Raw genomic sequence first — 20179 nt, 5'->3', positions numbered from 1 at the left:
GCTGTGTTGCAGGGGTGGTTGATCTCCTGTAGGAGATGCAGTGTACATCCTTCCCTGTTGGGACCTGTAATTGACAATTGCTTCCTGTTGAGACTCTTCTGTTGAGGTCTGTAACTGACACTTCCGTTGGAGTCTGTAGTTGACAATTCTTCTTGTAATTGACATTGAGTGGAAGGGCTCTCCCTTGTAGGCTCCCCTTCTAGCATCCCAGTCCCCTTTATTAATTTTCACACCATTAAGCGGTTTCTACCTGTACCTCCTTCCCCCACCCTCTGGCAACCGCCAGTCTGCTTTCTATCATACGGATTTCCCTATTCTGGATATATCATGTGAATGAAATCATGCAGTATGTGATCTGCTGTGTCTGGCTTCTTTCACTTAGCATGTTTTGGGGGTTTATCCACATTGCAGCATGTATCATTAATTCATTCCTTCAATGACTAAATAATATTCCATTGTACAGGTCCACCATATGGCTATACCATATTTTGTTTATCTATTAATCCATTGACGGCCATATTCACTGTTTGGCTATGAAAATTTTCGTACAGGTCTTTGTTTGAATACATGCTTTCAGTTCTTTGGGGTGTATATACCTAGGAGTAGAATGGCTGGCTCATATGGTAATTCCATGTTTAACTCTTTGAGGACCCACCAAGCTGTTTTCCACAGTGGCTGCACGATTGCATTCCCTCCAGATGGCCTGGTTTCAAATCCAGCCCTGCCACTTAGTAGCTGTGTGAACTTGGGCAAGTTATTTTGCTCTCTGTGCCTCAGTTTCCTTATTTTTATAACCAGGACAAGAGTGCTAGGAACTCAGTGGGGTTTTGATGCTTACATGAGTTAATGCCTGCAAAGGGCTTACGGTGGTTCCTGGTACATAAGAAGCACTATATCAACGCTGCTCTCATTGAGTGACAGTGAGGGTCATGGCAGATAAAAGGTTGAGAAGCTTTTTGACCACAAAAAGGCCACATTGGGTGGTATGAAAGAATCAAAAGAGCTCTAATTCAGATACTTGGAGTTGGGCACTGAGGGCATCCCTCCTCTTGAGAAATCCATCGTCTTAACCTGGTCAGTGACGAGCCATGAGACCCTTCAGGTCTGTGACCCTGTAGTTCTCGGGGACAACCCCCTCCTCAAGGATGAGGAGACTCATGACCAATTGCCAGCTCCACTGCTTTCAGTCCTCCAACAAGCAAATGAGGACAGGAGTATGTCCTACCAACTAAAATCTTCAAAAAGAAGTTTCTAGAAAACAAAAGTAAGTCTTCTTTCTCTCCCCAGTGATGTTAGGAAAAGGCAAAGCTGGTTGATTTTCAGTTGAAGCTACTGAATTATCACCAAATATTCTGCCAAATTTTATTTCTCTCAAATTATAAAATTAATCCATATGTTTATGATTCATTTACACCTCACTCATCAAAATGTTTTATAAAAGCTGTTTGAATCCCAGGAATCCTTCTTGGGGCCTTCTGGGAAGCATATAGAGACAAGATGATAAATTTTTCCCATTCATCTTTGGTTGGGCATCCCAGCATGCAGAGTGGCCATATTACGAACTCTTCAGCTAAGTAAGAGATGCCTGAGTGAACCAACGAAAGCACATACCAACAGTTGCCACAAGGATACTTTTGCCTCACACTCAAGTTCTTCATAATTTGCAGAGCCCTGTCCCTTTCTGACTAGGTCTTTGCAACAGATTGGAAAGGTTGATGGTGTAAGTGCTATGCTGTTAACCTCTTTCAACAGAGGAGAAACTGAGACCCAGGAAAGGTGTGTCGTGGCCCAGCTGCCACTGACTTGCAGGGGGCCTCTGTCTCCCTCACTGGCACAGGGAATTAGGAGGCTAGTGGAGGTGTCCCCTGCAGTGGGCGTAACTTGACATTGGCTGTGCCCCCCACCCGCAGGAAACCATCACACCCATCACCAGGTCACTGACAACCTGGGCCCCCAGATCCTATCACCACACTTGTTTTAGTAAATGTTGGCATCATCTTCAAGCATCTATGATTCCTATGCCCTCCTTCTCACTCCTTAACTAATTTTTCCTCCTCTAGAATCTTCCATCTCTCAGAAACTCAGGATGTTGCAGCCTCCTTCCTTGATGATGTCAAATTGAAAAAAAGGCCTGTCTTCTGCACCTGGGGGAGGCAGTGTGGAGTCTTTCCAGTGGCCACAAGAGGCCCAGTGCCACTGGGCACAGTTGGGCTGTACTTTTGCAGTGGAATGCTTCTTAAGGACCCCAGCAGGGCAGGCCTTGCCTTTCCAGCAGCAATGGAAGGCCTGTCCAAATATACCTGAAACACACAGGCACACCTGTGGAGAAGCATGTTCACAGAGCAGCCACACCAGGAGCTGTGGCTTCACGTGTCTCTGTGAAGACTAAGTTCTGCAAAAGGCCCCACTACCTGGAACTCGGAAGCATGTCTGTATGGCACAATTGTCTCTATGCTTTCCATGGCCTGTTAGAGGTGCAAACAGAGTGATACCGCTCAGCCTTTTAGGCGGCTAGAGCCCCCAGAGCCAATCCCGGCCTTGTGACTGCAGTGTGCCTTCCAAATATGTTTTCTGTGACGTGAGAAAGGTGGAGGCTTGCTGGCCTTGGCTCCTGACCATCTCTGCTTAGCAGAGTCCCCTGAGGAATTGATAAAAAGCCCAGAAACCCAGAGCCCACATCCCACCTATCCAGGGCTTGGCCCAGGAAATCAGACTTGTAAGAAACATCCTGCCCAGGGAACTTGAATGCAGCTAGTCCAGTGGGAACCAGCATTCTTGATTATTCAAGTCAGTGGTCTCCCAACCACCACCTCTCAGGAAGCCTGTAAGAGGTGCAGGCTGTTAGTGATGGTGATGTCTCTGTCACACCATGCCAGTAGGCCCCGGATCCCATCCTATTCTCCTCTGGGGTTGATCTGGTCAGAGCCGGCAACACCGTTCCTACAGGCGGCAGGCACGTCTGTCCCTCACTTACCTGCCTTTCTCTTCCATTCTCCAGGACACACAAGACAAGCCACTGCTACCGCATCACCTACCGCCACATGGAGAGGACCTTGTCCCAGAGAGAGGTCAGGCGTGTCCACCAGGCTGTGCAGGAGGCCGCCGTGCAGCTGCTGAGAGTGGAGGGCAGATTTTGATGGCACTGCTTGGACCAGGCTGCAGCCTCTCGGGGCTCCAGGATTTGTGAGGGAGAAAAGGATATTGTTTGTAGGCTGAGACATCAGTCATGTTTTGATAAATGGGTCAGTTTTAGGACTTTCAGAAAATAAAAGATCACTCTTGAGAGACTGTTGACATAGCATCTGTCTTTTATTTGGGAAAAGAGGAGGGAAATGGAACGATAATATAAGAGTTCCCTCCTATTCCTTTAAGAAATGCTTTGCCCGTTGGCACTTAGTGTGGTTAATTGGTCCCTGGGTTCCATTAAAGTGTAAACACCAGGCATGATTTCTTGCCTGACAGGCTCTTCCACCCATGTAATAAGTGAAGCCACACAAAGGGATATCACAAACTCAAGATACCAGAAGATTGTTTGAATCAGCCTCCGTACTTACTTTCTTCTCTTCATTTTCTGCTTTGCAAAGGGCAGGCTTCAAACAGGGCACTAATGAAATGCCAGGACCCCCCTCAAAAGTGAAGGCAGTCACATGTCTGCATGGGGCAGCGTATTTCTTGCTTTTCATAAACCCATGGCTCAGAGTCAGGCTCTGGCTTCACTCCCTTCTGGCCCACTGGCGAGAAAAGAAAGGAGCAAGAGGCTGGGAAGCACGCAGGGGCCAGGTCCTTGAATCCCTGCGAGTTTGATTGCCTAACAGGAGGCCTCTGCTTCCGGAGACGACCTTTAAGGAAGAATATAGGGCTTTGATGTTCCCTCCTTTCCATCCCAAGCACTTTGTAGTCTGCCTGCCTCGCTCCTGACCATTTTTAATAATCAGATTCCATCCCTGGCATGATGCTGGAGGCTGATGGACGACCACAAGGGCTGGAATAAATATTTGATGAGGGGTGGCCATTATCAGTTAGCAGCATGGGGGGTGGGCAGCTGCTCTCCAAAGGGGCCTTAATGTCATTTTACAGTGTTATTCATTTGTACTTTTCCTTTGGATTTTCAAGGGAATTAAGGGAGCAGTGCCCCAACTCCTGCACCCATGCATGGCATCAAACTGCTGTCCAGGGTCCTGAGGCCCCCTCGATGCAGTTACTAAAGCGGATAGATCTTGTGTGGAATGCACACCATGATTAGTAATATCTTCTTCAGGAGTGTTTGCCAGCAGACCGTTTCCGACTAGCCTTAGGCTGTGTTTCAGAGAGCCATCTTCTCCCCAAGACCAGTTAGGCATTTATTAATATTCTGTAACAACCCAAGTTAGGTGGATAACACCCAGAAAATCACGGTGCCACCCCATGGCCCACAAATATTTGTCCAATACCGTGCTTGTGCCAAACCTTATACTCGGGCCTGGGGTAGGAGTGACATTCAGGAAGGTTCACAGAGGACTTTTCTGAATGTTTCCTCTCAATACTCTATAATGTATATCCATTATCTAACATTTTACTAATGAGGTACTAAGGCCTAAAGATGTCACAGGATTAGACCAGGAACAATACCCTCACACTCAGGCCTGCCGCCTCCAAATTAGCACCTTCTGCCTACACAGACATTGGTTGGTGGTCGGGTCTGTGCCTCCCTCCTGCTCCTTGGGCCTCTGTTCTTTTCTAAGAGCTCCAGCTGCATGAGCTTGTGCTGACCCCCTCTTTCTAATCTAGTGGGCTGACACTCACACCAAAGCAGACCCGCCCCATCCAGCTCTTGACTTTTTTCATGGTTCCCATAGGAAAATAAGTAATGAGAAAGGAAACAATGGGAAAGATAATTTAATCCATAAGACGAACAGCACCTTGCAATTCAAAAACAGACAATTCTGTATAACATAGAGCATGGTGACTAACACCAGCACCGTCACTGTGACCCTCCAGAATGCTCGGTTCCCTCCTTCATAAAATGGGAGTAATAATAACACCTACTACAGAGGTTGATTGTGAGGACCCAGTGAGACCTCTCATGTGCTATACTTGGCATAGAACCTGGAACCTAACAAGCCAGCAGTAAATGATACCTGCTCTGATCATGATTCAGGTGGGAAACAGTAGAACCGTGGAATATTGCAACTGGAACAGCTCCTGGGAGCAGCCACATCTGCCCCTAGCTGAGTGTCTACACATGAGGACCCTGGAGTCCGGAGGGGCAAGATGGCTTCCCTGAGGGCATAACTAGTTACTGTAGAGCTGTGCCCAGAACTGGGCTTTCTAGAGCCGTTTTCCACAACACCACACTGAGTCAGGCATCCTGAGCGTGACTTTACGTGAGAGGCAGGAAGGCTCAGGCTAGGGTTGCAGCCATGTCCTGGAGTTGAAGGCCAAGTATGCTTCAGGCCCATGCATCACTTATCCATGTCAACAGGCCTCTCAAGACGCCAGGCAGCCAGAGGTCAGCAGACACTGGCTACTCTGAAAGTCATGGTGATAAATTCTGTGACCAACTGCAGCTCAAGGGTGGAGCCATTTACCCCTTTGTCCCCTCCTTGCTTTTCCCTCTTCCGGATGAGTGACACCGTGAACTGATTCCCCTGTGCTGTACCCTGTGACTTATCATTCCTGGAACCAGCCAGTCACCACAACACTGGCCCAGTGCTCCCAGCCATTGGCTGGTGGCCCGATAGTCAAGAAAAGAAAAAGGAAACCCTTCGACACTGGATGTTCTTTTATTTTTTAAATTCATTTTCATGCATCAGAGGAAACGAGTGAACTCAAAGAATTTACGGCAGCCTCCAAATGCCCACACGTGGACTCTACTTACTGAGACACCCCAGTGGGCACATTGTGTCCTCCATTCTCACGCTAGGAGTCTTCCAGTCTTCACAGTGACTACTGTCACAGCGCTTACAGGCTACGAGCCAGGGCCATCTGCCTCCACCCATCTGTAGGCCATGTAAGTATTTGCCTGGTAGTGGAAGCGTCACATGACAGTGACATTGATGTGGCTAATATCGTCGTGTTTCGGGCACAGTACTCCACCTTCATTCAGCTGTTTAGAGTGGGGACTGCTGTTCTACACAACTGATGGAGCCATGGAGTCATAGAAAGACCAAGTCCAGCCCTCATGGAGTTTATAGGCCTCCTCTTATTCAAACCTCACAAGCCCCTAGAGCTGGTCCCATTATCTCTCATTTCCAGGTGCAAGATTAAGGTGCACAGGGAAATGTTACAAAACCAGCAGCACTGGAGAAGGTCCTTCTGACCCCCCGGCCTGTGCTCTTAACATTGCCTCCCACTCCTCCCTGTGCACCTGCCCAGGCACTGAGACAACAGTAGTCAGGGCTGGGAGTTCATTCTGGACCACGGAAGAGGTGATGGACCACATAGTGGTGGAAACCTCACCTGCAGGAGCTTCAAGTTTCAGGATAGTGACAGAAGCTACAGACAAGCCACAGGACCTCTCAGTGAGATGCTAGGTCATCTGATGTAGGCTCTGGGGGCCAGAGCTTTGGGTTCTATGTCAAAACCACTAGAAGCCGCTTTTTATCTTCTGATGCTCAAAACCTTCAATAGATTTATACATGTAGCCATCGCTGCTTCTGGACAGAAAGTCAGATTCAAGGTCACTTTCAGAGTCGAAAAGGTCAGCTCCTGAGTGACAGGGGAGAACCAAAACTGAGCAATCTAGGACCCTGTAAGGGCAATCGGTGCTCCCAGGAAAGTGTCCCAGCACCGGGATAGGGAGGAAATGTGGTTATTCCTGACCTCAGCAATTACTCAAGGTCGTGTTGACTCCGAGATTTCTGGGTGGCTTCTGTATCCAGAAATGCCTTACTGCTTTGAAAGCAGTCAAGAGAAAACAAATTACTGGTACTTTTTTCCTCCCATCCCTGAGCCCTGTGGCCATTCTCAGGAGGGGAGCGGTGCAGGGATGTTCCACTGGGCACAGGGCCAAGCCTGAGGCTGAGACCCAGGTCTAAACCCAGCTCTGCTCCAGGTGGGTCATCTAGCATCCCTAAGGCTTAATTTCCTCCACACTAAAACAAAGGTGGTAATTCCTGCCCTTCTTACTGCAGAGTACGAAATGAATGGCTCAGCAAGCACTAAGAAAGCTGTGCGTAAAACTCTCAAGTATTTCATGTTAACCTCACAACAACTCTGAAAGTAATCACAGTATGTCTGCTTAGGGGTTGAACACATCAAGCCCAAGGCCAGGACCAGGCTTCTCTAGTCAGTGGGTAATAGAGCTAGAATTTAAGGCCATTTGTCCGTAAGACTAAAAAGCCTATGGCCTTCCACCATGCCACGTCTGCCACATGTCTGCCACGCACAGAAGAGGGATGAAAACACCATCACAGCACATTGCCCTCTGCAGCCACAGCAATAAACAAGGAACTCCCCCCTATAGCCTTCTCTCTCAAAATGAAGGCTAGGGTGTGTGTGTGTGTGTGTGTGTGCACGCCTAATGTGGACACAAGCCTCACAGAGGGCTTGGTGTTCTCACCAAGAATCAAACAATGGAGGGGACGCCAGACCACACTGAGTTAACAGCAGAAATCAAGGAGGCCACTTGAGACTGGTTACACAATAAGGATCCATCCAGAAAGAGAATCAGTGTGCTACACCCTAAAGCAGCACTTCCCAGCCCATGTTCCCTGCCACACCCTCAGCTACTGGCCATTCCTGGGCAGGGTGAAGGTGCACCCGGGGCTGTGTACAGGTCATGGCTGGCCAGCCAGACAGCAGCACTTCGTCTTTCCCAGTCAAGAAAGGATTTTGGAAGACAATGTGTGGACTTGCCATTTTACAGGGAAAACTTTAAAGTCTATTTTTAACATCTTTTCACCTATCAAGAGTGAATTATTTGGGGTGTCTGGGTGGGTGGCTCAGTCAATCTTCCAACTCTTGGTTTCGGCTCAGGTCATGATCTCAGGGTTTGTGAGTTTGAGCCCCGCATTGGGCTCTGTGCTAACCGTGCAGAGCTTGCTTGGGATTCTCTCTGTCCCTTTCTCTCTGCCACTCTCGCCCTCGCTCTCTGTGTCTCTCTCAAAACAAATAAACTTTAAAAAAGAGTGAATTATTTGAAGTCATCTATACTTTATTATTAATAAGAAATAACTAGGGTGCTGAAGCAACTCCATGGAAAAAAGAAAGTCTTTTCAACAAATGGTTCTGTAACTACTGGTTATCCGCATAAGAAAGAAAGAAAAAAATCTCGACCCCACTCCACACTTCACACAAAGAATAATTTGAGATGGAGCATAGAGCTAAATACAAAAGCCATAACTTGTAAGCCTTCAGGAAAAAAATATAAGGGACTATCTTTGTGACCTTGGATAAACAAAGATTTCTTAGAGAGGACACAGAAAAAACTAGTAAAGAAAAAAATGATAAATTGGACTTTTTCAAGATTTAGAACTTCTATTCTTTGAAACACATCATTAAGAAAATGAATAGGCAAACCATAGATTGGGAGAAAATGTTTGCAACCTGTATTTCACAAGGATTTATATCCAGAATGCACAAACAGTTCCTACGATTCAATGGTAATTTAAAAAGAACAAAACAAAACAAAACACCCTTTGAACGGAATGAGTGAATATTTGAACAAACACTTCACAAAAAGATTTATAAATGGCCAATAAGATGAAAAGATGCTCAGCCCTATTAGCCATCAGGAAACACATTTATGAAGTGATCGAGCAGACGGAACTAATCTACAGTGGCAAACGCAGATAGATCAGAGGTTGCTTGGGCCTGGGAAGTGATTGACTGAAAGGGGCACATGGGGCATTTTTAGGTGATGGAAACGTTCTATATCTTGAGAGGAGGGCAGTTACGTGGACAAATGCATTTGTCAAAACTCATCAAATCATACACTTGAAGATCTGTGCCTTTCACTGCATGTAAATTATGTATGTACAGTAACAAAGAGAAAAATTACCAAGCTCCTCTCACAGCCAAATGAATGCTACAACTCCAAAGCAGAGAAAGCTGCTCAGCTGTGTGGAAGCAGGGATTCTGGAAGACATGGGTAGAGAAGTGTCCAGAAGGACACTGGAGGTGCACCTTGAGGTGCAACCATCTCCAGGAGAGGGGCAACACATGCTGGGGAGACTGGGTGAAGGTGGAGGAGTGAGGGTGCAAGACCACCCCGCACAGGACACAGGCGAGAAGTGATGGAGCCCTCAATGCTGTCCTTGGAGCTGGGGTACGTTGTGCGACTGGCTGGCTGACTCAATGGCACAGAGAAGAGAAGGAGGGGCCCCAAGGGTTGCTGATAGAGCCTCTGGTTTAGCCATATAGCTTCTCCCCAAAGTCCTTCTGAGCTAGAGCAGCACGGTGACAGTAGCCATACTCCCCTGCTCCAGCTGGGGCATCAAGCTTACGACAAAGCACATCCTGTGTCCATCTTCCACCCAGTGGGAAGCACCCAGGCATCACAGTGAAGCCCAGCAGCTGCCGATGGCTTCCAGGATCCACAGAGCAGCTCCCTCCCACCTAGGGGAGGTTCATACTGTGGCCGGATTGAGAAATCAGACTCCCATGACATTCTCCCTCCTGCCCTCAAGCCACCAGGCCTGACTATAGTCAGCGGTACTCCCTCCCTGGGTCAGAAGCTGGGAGGACCTGAAGGCTTGACCAAGGGGTCAAGATGCATGCTTTAGATATCAGATGTGAGTGGGGGCCCTGCCACTGACTGGCTGGGTGAACTTGAGGAGTTCCTGAGCCTCCTGACTCAGTTTCCCCATTTTACAAACGGGGGCACTAATCATACTCATTGTGATGGAGGTTAGGTGAGCTAAGGCATGGGAAGCTTTTAGCACAATGAGCTGTTACAGGTGTAGCAGTATTTTTCTGAAGCCCATGTTGAGAAAATGTTCAGGAACTGGTTGTGGGGGATGGATGTGAATGTATTAAAGTCCACGGAATTGTATGATTTGAAAGTGAATTTCAAGGTATGTGAATTATAATCCCAATAAAACTGATATTTTGGGGGTGCCTGGGTGGCTCAGTCAGTTAAGCGTCCCACTCTTGATTTCAGCTCAGGTCATGATCTCACAGTTTGTGAGTTCGAGCCCTACGTCAGGTTCTCTGCTATCAGCTCAGAGCCCCCTTTGGATCCTCTGTCTCCCTCTCTCTCTGACCCTCACCTGCTCCCCCCCCCCTCAAAAATAAATAAGCATTAAAAAAATAATAATAAATAAAACTTATTTTTAAAGCATTAAGAATACTGACATTTAATAGTAATAAAATGTTATAAATATATATTTATCATATGACCCAGCAATTCCATTCCTAAAATATTTCCCAAGAGAGATTTTAAAAAAGGATCTTCCTGAATTAGGACTGATGTGGATGTGATGTGCCTTCTCTGAAACTGGCAGCCAAGTCTGTCTTCCACTCCTTCCCTGGGATCTGGCCGCACCGAGGATTCAGCCAGCAGCTCCCACACAAGACTTGGAGCATATTCGACCACACACTTACCAGGGATGCTGTTTTCTGGTGATTAAAATGGAGTGTTCTACTTTCTGCCTTCTAGCACATGGACCTGGCAGCCTTCCACCCCTCCCCAGGGCTGGAGGGGCTGGCACTTGACCTCCTCAGAATGGCTCAGTGGCACAGCTACTTACTGTGTGATGTGGGGTTCCTGAAGTGTGAGCGTCACCCAAGAGCTTGTTAGGAATGCAGAGTCCCAGGCCCCTCCCCAGAATGCAATCAGAATCTGCATTTAATAAGATCCCTGATGATTGGCGTGCACTAGATCTAAAGAAGCTTTGGGCTAGAGCAATGAGCACCTTCCAGAGCAAAGAGGATTGAACTGCTCATCATTAAGGCTTAACCGGGCTGCAGAGAGAATGAGGAAGAAAATTCCACCCCTCAGATCCTTGTCCCCTGTTAGGAGCTGAACTGCATCTACCCAAAAAAGAGCTGTGGAAGTCCTAACCCCCACTTACTGCAGTGTGATCTTATTTGGAGACAGGGTCTTTGACAATGTAATTCGTTAAGATGAGATCATCCTGGAGCGAGCCTTGGTTCAGAAGGTCCAGTGTCCCTGAAGGAAGACGGCCACATGAGGACAGAGATGCACACAGAGGGAACGCCATGTGACATGTGCTGATACAGGCAGAGATTGGAGTTATGTAGCTCCAAGCCAAGGATCACCAAAGATCGCCAATAAACCACCAGTCACCAGGAAGAGGCAAGAGAGGATTCCAGAGGCAACAGAGCCCTGCTGACACCTTGAATTTGGACTTCTGGTCTCTGGAACTGTGAGAGAGTGAACTTCTGGTGTTTAAGCTCCCCAGTCTGTGGCACGTACTTAGGGCAACCTTAAGAAACTAATATAAGCCCCAAGCCAGAGGGACCAGCCCTCCTTCTCATTAGGACTCTGAAAAGAGGGTCACCTCACAGTTGCCCCTCCTCGCGGAATCTGCCTGGGAGTAAGCTGGGAAGCTGGAGCTGTGGTGTGTTTAGGTGGAGAGAGGCCTTCAAGTCTCACTTTCCCAAGAGACACTGGGTTTCTCTGGCCTTGAAGGAGCATCTCATGGGCCCCTTCAGGGAAACACTGAGAGGATAGCTGACTTGAGGGCCAGTATGTGGGCCTCAGGGACCAGAACACATGGGGGTGCTCCAGCCAGATAGCCCTGAAATGAGCCAGAGAAGGAGGGCCTGTTCACACAGAGAGTGCCAAGGCCGTGGGTGCTACCAGGCAGTGACCTTGGTGCCCGAGGTTGTCAGGGTGTGAGAGACAGAGGGGCCGTGGACTGCCTGTGACAAGAGGAAGAGCAAGTCTCAAATGCTTTTCACACACTAGGTGAGTCTTCTGGATCCTCCAGGAGTCCGCCCTGCACTGGGAAGGGAGTGACAAGAATCTGAGAATCTGCCTCCTGCTCTAGCCCCTGGTGGCAGGTAGTTGGGTGTGGCTCTGGGAGGGCGCTTTCACTGTGGCCCCAGCCAGTGCCAGTGACCACTTACTCCCCCAGGTCTGCCTAGGCAGAGGGTGTTCTGACTGTTTCAGAGGCATTCAAGGCATCACAAGTAATATCTCCCCACTTTCCTCCACCCCTGCTTCTCTTCCTTCTTTTTCTTTGTCTCCTCCCTCCCTCCTCTCCTCTTCCTTCCTCCCCAATCCCCTTGCCCCCCTCTCCCCCCCCCCCCTGCTCAGCCCTCCTAGAGAATGCAGCTCTGGCCTGGATTAACTCAGCTCTGGATGAAGGGAATGCAGCCACAGCCCCCGCCAGATGGAAGGACACTGGCCTGCTCACCTGCTCACCCCTTTGATGAGGGAAACAGCACCTGGCAAATTGCCACTCCCTGGTGAGGGCAGCCACTAATTCTCCTGTCACTGCCCATTAATCACCTCATGTCCAGGCTGGGCACAGGCAGCAGAGCCTCTTAATAGCACGGGGAGAAACAACTCATTGAACTTCTCGGACAAGCCCCCCCAGAACCCAGAGGAGGGGATGCTAAGCAGTGTTGGCCTCCCTGCATCACGCCTCGGGGCTGGCTGGCTCTGATGCAGTTACGCTGTGCTATTCCAGTCAGGGCCCGGGCCCCAGGTTACCTGTGTTTGCTGGGCCAGCCCCCCCCGCCCCGAAGACTCTGAATGGTGTTTGCCAGTGACTCCACTTGGGACGGGCTAGTCTAATTCCTGGAGTTTAATGCTGTGTGGGGGCCTCAGGGCTTGAAAAATACTGTTTAATAGGGTCACTTAAAGCTCATTCTCAAGATAATGAAGATAACACAGACAGTTCACCAAGGTGGTTAGGAGCTTGGGCTTTGGAATCAGGCAGATGCAAGTTGAAATGTGGGACCCTTGAGCACAATGCCTCTTACTTAGCCTCACAGACCCACAGCTGTAGGATGAGATGTGAAATTGTCATAAGGATTAAGTGACACATTGCATGGAAAAGCAGCTAGCATTGGAGCTGGTAAGCAGGCACAGAAAGAGAAAGAAAGAAAGAAAGAAAGAAAGAAAGAAAGAAAGAAAGAAAAAGAAAAAGAAAGAAAGAGAAAAAGAAAGAAGGAAGGAAGGAAGGAAGGAAGGAAGGAAGAAAGAAAAATAAAAAGAAAGGAAATCTGGGTGTAGTTTCAGAGAGGACCACAATCCCAACTGAAGGGATTGTGAGGTCTGTGAAGTTTCTGGGGGAAAAAATATGGCACTTGGAGGTATCCAGGAAAATCTAGATCCAAAGAACCCTTAGTGATCATTTGTCCAGTAGCCCCATTTTAGAGATGAATTGCTGAGACCCAGAGAAGTAAAATGACTTGCTGTATTATATGGATGATTTCAACTATCAGATATCAGAATACCCAATCTAGACTGGCTTACACAATTATCTCAGAGAACGAGAAGCCTGCAGGGGACAGCTGATTCAGTGCTCTGATGCTGTTACTGAGACCTCAGGCTCTTCTCATCTTTGTGCTCTACCAACTGCAGCATGTGGACCATGCCTTCCCCTCATGGTTGCAATATGGCTGCAAGCGCATCAACAAACATGTCTCCATACAACCTCCAAAAGCAAGAATGAAGATGGCAAAGCATCTTAGTTTCTCTTCACAAATTTATTTTTATCATAGAGAAAGTATTTCTTAGCCTTCCTTCAAACCTCATCAGCCAGGATTAGTTCACATGCCCACACTCCAGCATCTCAAGGCAAGTGGAAAAGGAAGTATCTAGCATTTCCAGCCTCTGTTGTAGGAAAAAGGCTCTGCCAGAAAAAATAAGTGGAGTGGGGAATGTTATTTTATAGGAAGCCAACAGTGTCTCCCAGACTGGCCCAATGTCATGCAGCTACTTGGCAGTCAGAAACTACAGGGACTAGTTAAGCTGAAACTTGGAGTCCAAACTGAACAGAGTGTGTAGAGGCTAGTCCAGGCAGGATGAGGCTGTGGAGGGCAGCCTGGGTGTGCTAGATACCGAAGCCACTCGACTAACAACTCCACTTCCCACAGGGCTCACCCCTCATGACCTTTCTGCCAGGGTGTTTGTCAGTGAGGGTGGCCAACATCCCTTTGTGGATTAATCAGTCAAGGACGTCAGTATTCATGACATGAAAGATGGCCCTCCAGAGCTGACGCTTTATGAAGTGTGTTTACTCACAGCCCATGCCTTTTCTTCTAGCGCTTTTAAGCTCTTTACAAATGTTCATTTATTTATGTCCATAACTCATGGTGAGGTAGATGGCAAATATTCTTTCCAGTGATGAGAGCATTCAGTATGGAGACAAAGTGGAAGAATTTGTTCAAAACCACAGAGAAACCAGTGTTCTGATTCACAGGGGCTTACCATATTTGTTGTCAGGGACTGCATATCACCAGAAATCAAAATGCTAAACCCTTGGTCACTTTCTGAGGTTTAATGTCAAGATTGCAATTGTGGTTGATCCAAAGGCTTGGAGGTGGGAAGCAGCTGGGCCCAGGTGGGGGGCTTCATGTGGCTTTTAGTGGCAGGGCCCCGGGTTTTTTTAAAAATATATTTTATTGTCAAATTGGCTTCCATACAACACGCAATGCTCATCCCAACAAGTGCCCTCCTCAATGCCCATCACCCACTTTCCCCTCTTCTCCACCCCCCATCAACCCTCAGTTTGTTCTCAGTTTTTAAGAGTCTCTTATGGTTTGCCTCCCTCCCTCTCTGTTTGTAACTTTTTTCCCCCTTCCCTGACCCCATGGACTTCTGTTAAGTTTCTCAAGATCCACATATGAGTGAAAACATATGGTATCTGTCTTTCTCTGACCGACTTATTTCACTTAGCATAATACCCTCCAGTTCCATCCACGTTGCTGCAAATGGCCAGATTTCATTCTTTCTCATTGCCAAGTAGTATTTCATTGTATATATAAACCACATCTTCTTTATCCATTCATCTGTTGATGTACAGTTAGGCTCTGTCCATAATTTGGCTATTATTGAAAGTGCTGCTATAAACATTGGGGTACATGTGCCCCTATGCATCAGCACTCCTGTATCCCTTGGGTAGATTCCTAGCAGGGCTATTTCTGGGTCATAGGGTAGATCTATTTGTAATTTTTTGAGGAACCTCCATACTGTTTTCCAGAGTGGCTGCACCAGTTTGCATTCCCACCAACAGTGCAAGAGTGTTCCTGTTTCTCCACATCCTCTCCAGCATCAATAGCCTCCTGATTTGTTCATTTTAGCCACTCTGGCGTGAGGTGGTATCTGAGTGTGGTTTTGATTTGTATTTCCCTGATGAGGAGTGATGTTGAGAATCTTTTCATGTGTCTGTTGGCCATCTGGATGTCTTCTTTAGAAAAGTGTCTATTCATGACTTCTGCACATTTCTTCACTGGATTATTTGTTTTTCAGGTGTGGAGTTTAATGAGTTTTTTTATAGCATTTGGGTACTAGCCCTTTGTCTGATATGTCATTTGCAAATATCTTCTCCCATTCCATAGGTTGCCTTTTATTTTTGTTGATTGTTTCCTTGGCAGTGCAGAAGCTTTTTATCTTGATGAGGCCCCAATAGTTCATTTTTGCTTTTAATTTCCTTGCCTTTGGAGGGCCGTGGTTTTAAGAAGGATGGTGAGAGATGCACTGGAGAGCTCTGGTGACATGACTGCAGGCTAAGAGCAAGAGAACACATCCATGACCTGGGAAGATGGCCAGGGAAGCAGGTGGGCATGACCACAAGGAGCCAGGCAGTGATCCCTGTGGGACACAGCAGAGGGGTGGAGAGGGTTGACATAGAAGGGAGATGGGAAAGAGAGATAAAGTCCCTGGGCTGAGAACAGTGGGGAGGATACTGCAGGGGAGGGGTCTGGAAAGAGACGGTGGTGTCCTTTGCCTGCAGGTTTTCTCTGCTGGATCCATTGTCTCTGACCACACTGAGATCCTGGGGGAAGCTGAGCTCCATGTCTGGCTTCTTTGGGAGGCCAGACCATGCTGTGGCACCTAGAAGAAATGAACTCTCTCACTCTTCATTGCCTCATTCCTTGTCAAGGTCAGAACCACGGTAGCACAGCAAGCCACTCCTTACGGTAGAGAGTTGGAAACTGAAGTCTTCATAGATTCCGTCACTTCCATGAGGCCTGACTGTTGGTGGTAGAACGGAGGCCAAACCCAGAGCTACAGGCCTAGCCTCAGACGTCTTCCTACCAGGCTAATGCTTTCACCATTTTTTTTTTTTTTACTACCAAGAAAGTCATTTGTTACTTTTTTCCCCCCAGGACCCCATGTTTTAAGAGATTTTTATCTACCAAACAACTGCATTTATCAAGTAATAATTTATTCATTTTCCCATTTTTAAATTAATCAAAAATATACATAACTGCCAGCCAGAGTCTGCTGATCAGCAGGAGATAACCCTTATTACCACCCTAGGTTGATTTAATTCCTTCCAAAAGCAAAGAAACTTGACATTTTAGATAGCCTGAATAGCCTCATTGTGGGAATGTGGAGTTTTCCATTAAGCTTTGTGAAATATTCAGAACAGCTCCTAGACTCCTGCCACTAAATCATGGAGACCCTGGCCTCCAGGGACCCCCTAGTGGGAACCACTGCACCATATCATGCAGGCAGTAAGACACAAAGGGAATCTCATTGTCCCAGAGTCTTGCCACTACACTGTTACAGGGTTTGTGGCCTGGATCAAGCACCTACCAGCCAGGAGCCTGGACAGATGACTCAATCTCCCTGAGCCTCAGTTTTCCCATCAGTGAGATGGGAATGAGGCATTAGTCAGAGTTCTTAGTAACAAGCAGCAGAAAAAAAAAAAAAAACAAACATGTTCATATCAAGGAGGGGAAAAAGGGGGTATTAAAAAGATGCTGAGGGAAAAAGTGGGACTGCTCCCCTGTAAGTTAAAACCATATGACCCAGCAATTCCATTCCCAGGTATAAACCCCAAAGAACTGAACACAGGTGTTCAAACACTTCTACATGACTATTCACAACAGCTCTACTCACAACAGCCAAAAGTTAGAAACAATCTAAATGTCTATCAGTGGATGAATGAATAAACAAACATACAGCAGAATATTATTCAGCCATAAAAAGGAATGAAGTTCTGATAACATGCTACAACATGGGTGAACCCTGGAAACATTGTGTTTATTGACAGAAGCCAGACACGAAAGATCCCATAACGATTCCATTCATGTGTATCCAATGGGCAGATCCATAGGGACAGAATTCAGATTAGCGGTTGCCAGGGGCTAGGGTGTGGACAGGTGAGGAGTGGAAAGAAATTGCTTAATGGGTATAGGGTTTCCATCAGAGGCGATAAAGAAATTCTAGAACTAGATGGTGGTGATGGTTGTATAACACCGAGAAAGTGCTTGATGCCACTACAATTGAAAATGGTTTTGGGTGCTTGGGTGGCTCAGTTGGTTAGGCGTCTGACTCTTGATTTTGGTTCAGGTCATGACCTCACGTTTGTGAGATCCTCGCTGGGCATGGGGTCTGCTTAAGATTCTCTCTCCCTCTGCTCTTACTCTGCTTATGAACTCTCTTTCTCTCTTTTTCTAAAAAAAAAAAAATGGTTTTGATAGTAAACTTTATATTGTGTGTATTTTACCACAATAAAAAAAGTGTACTTACAGAGGTGTGGCAGGGGTGGGGGGAGGTGCTGGGTGAAAGGCAAAGAGTGTGGGAGCCACACCTCTAACCTCACTGTGAGGACCCACCACCGCACAGACACTGCCCTTTTGCCCAGGGTCTCTGTCTCCTGCAGCCACTCTGGCCTCGGGTCCCTGAGACTCCAGGCTGGTGCATCTGACTGGGGGACTGGGTCACAGGCCCCATGACACTGCAAGGAAGACTGAGGTAGACAGGTTCTGGCATCCTCACATTCTCTTGTGGGACAAGTCAGGCCACATAGACACAACAGGGGGAACTTCTCCCAGACATGGGAAAGCAGTGAAAGGTGATTCAGAAGGACAAGTGCACAGAGCTCTTGTCTACTTCAGACGCAACACAGCATATAGAGCCTGGCGTGTGGGGAATGCGCCAGAAATGCTGGCCCTCCTTTCTTCCCTCCTGTGAGATATGGGCTAAAGCAACCTTTCCCTTCCCTCTTCATCCTTCTCTGAATACTCTCTCACACCCCACCACCCACAAATTCATTATTCAGACACAATTGTTCTTCACCTTTCCTATCTAGAGGTTTCTACCCTTTGAACAATATGACAATAGCTGCTGGTCATTTATCTAGTGGACACTAATCCCTGCTGCTGGCTTTCTGTGATTAGCTTTGCAGTTGAACACAGGGGCCTGGCTACTTAAAAGCCAAATAACAGTGAGCTGGTGCCTGGAAGTGGGGCCGGCTGAGGGCAACCAGATGCTGGGAGACAAAACCCTTGCCTGCTGTTTGGGCACAGTCCCAACCTTGCCGATTCCCCGCTCAAGTAGGGAAGAAACAACACATGTGATGGAAAGTCTTGCCTCAGATGTCTAATACAGACTTCAAGAGGGAAATGGAAGCAAAAGAGATGGACAGGATCAGAATTAGGTTTTTAAATGTTTTTCTACTGATATAATTTTAAACTTCCATAAAAGTTGCAAAAATAGTACAAGGAACTCCTGTATACCTTTCCTCAGATTTACTACTTGTTCCCATGGATCCCATTGGCTTTATCATCCTCTCTCCCCCATATGGTTCCGTCTTGCTATAAATATCCAGCAGATATTTCTCAAGAACAGGGACCATCTTTTGTATAACCACAGCCTAACTGTACAAATCTGGAAATTCCACATGGATAAATATTATTGCCTAATCTTCTGTCCATATTCAAAATTCATCGATTGTGCCAATAAGGTCCATTGAAGCTATTTGGGGATTTTCAAAATGTTGGTTTCTAGATTAATTCCACTGTAGTTGGAAGAACATGCTCCCCAAGAGCTCAACTTTTGACATCTCCTAAGTCTTTTTTAAAAACTTTAATTACAGTATAGTTAACATACAATGTATACTGAGTTTAGTGTATAATATATTGATTCAACAATTCTGTACATCATTCAGTGCTCATCATGGGAAATGTATTCTTTTTTTTTTTTTTTTCCTTCTCCCCCACCCTGGGAAATGTACTCTTAATCCCCTTAACCTATTTCATCCAGTTTGTTTTCTACAGTTAAGAGTCTATTTTTTTGGTTTGTCTCTCTTTTTCTTTGTTAGTTGGTTTTATTTCTTAAATTCCACCTTTATGTGAAATCATACAGTATTTGTCTTTCTCTGATTGACTTAGCATTATACCCTCTATCCATGTCATTGCAAATGGCAAGATTTCATTCTTTTTATGGCTGAATAATATTCCATTGTGTATATATTTCTGTGTGTGTGTGTGTGTGTGTGTGTGTGTATCATATACCATACTTCTTCATCCATTCATCTATTGATAGACACTTGGGCTGTTTCCATAATTTGGCTGTGGTAAAAATAATGCTGCAATAAACATGGGGGTGCATATAACTTTTCAGATTAGTATTTTCACAGTCTTTGGGGGAGGTACCCAGTAGTGGAATTACCGGATGATACGGTAGTTCTATTTTTAATTTTTTGAGGAACCTCCATACTGTTTTCCACATTGGCTACACCATCCTGTCTTCTCCTTTATGCCCGCCCTTCCCCGCCCCCACCCTATACTCCACGCCTCCTCCTCCCAGGTCCTCTGGATTCTTTTCCATGCAAGCTCAGTTCAGAGGACAGCCATGGACCTGGGGGCAGTTTATATGCAGATGTCAGGGTTCCCCTCACTGGCTTCCTCCTATCTGGCATTTCTCCCTTTGTTTTCTAGCAGCTCAGGCAGCCCTTCTCCCTGCTCTGAGGGAGTAGGCAATAAGACTGGGTTTTCTGCCTCAACTCCAGCTATTCTGCCTGCCAACCAGGGAGTGTCCTGCTGAGAGCCAGACAAACGCCCATTCTACCTAGAGGCAGTGCCCTTCCAGTTTCTGCCTGTTTCTATCCACTCTCTAGCATGTTCACATAGTTGGGTTTTTTTTTAAATCTTTCCAGAGTTTATACATCAGTACACACACACACACACACACACACACACACACAGTTAGTAATACATCTCGTTTATGCCATTCCATATGTATACTATCACTCTGAATGGGACAAACTTGACCCCAACATGATGACTTCCAATTTCAGTGGGGTTTCATCTGATTTACTTATTT

The 20179-nt window shown here is 46.8% G+C and overlaps 1 protein-coding gene across 10 annotated transcripts in view; it reads left to right on the top strand.

Annotated features, from left to right (window-relative positions):
- The window catches only part of FARS2 (phenylalanyl-tRNA synthetase 2, mitochondrial), a 626558-nt gene that overhangs the window by 539318 nt on the left and 67061 nt on the right, over positions 1-20179 (top strand). For 5 of the 10 annotated variants that reach the window (XM_086706389.1, XM_086706381.1, XM_086706383.1 and 2 more), the window contains one exon: positions 2999-3292. The exons of 4 other annotated variants lie outside the window; for them this stretch is intronic. In XM_086706389.1, coding sequence (XP_086562515.1) covers positions 2999-3187 — 189 coding nt within the window. In that variant the 3' untranslated portion in view covers positions 3188-3292. Of the gene's footprint in view, positions 1-2998; positions 3293-20179 lie in introns of those variants that run through there. One more of the 10 variants, XR_015251091.1, reaches the window with a different exon arrangement.

Source organism: Puma concolor, chromosome B2 (assembly GCF_028749965.1).
Source record: "Puma concolor isolate L17-30 chromosome B2, mPumCon1.1.hap2, whole genome shotgun sequence".
NCBI classification, from domain to species: Eukaryota; Metazoa; Chordata; class Mammalia; order Carnivora; family Felidae; genus Puma; species Puma concolor.
This window is presented reverse-complemented; position numbering and strand designations above follow the sequence as displayed.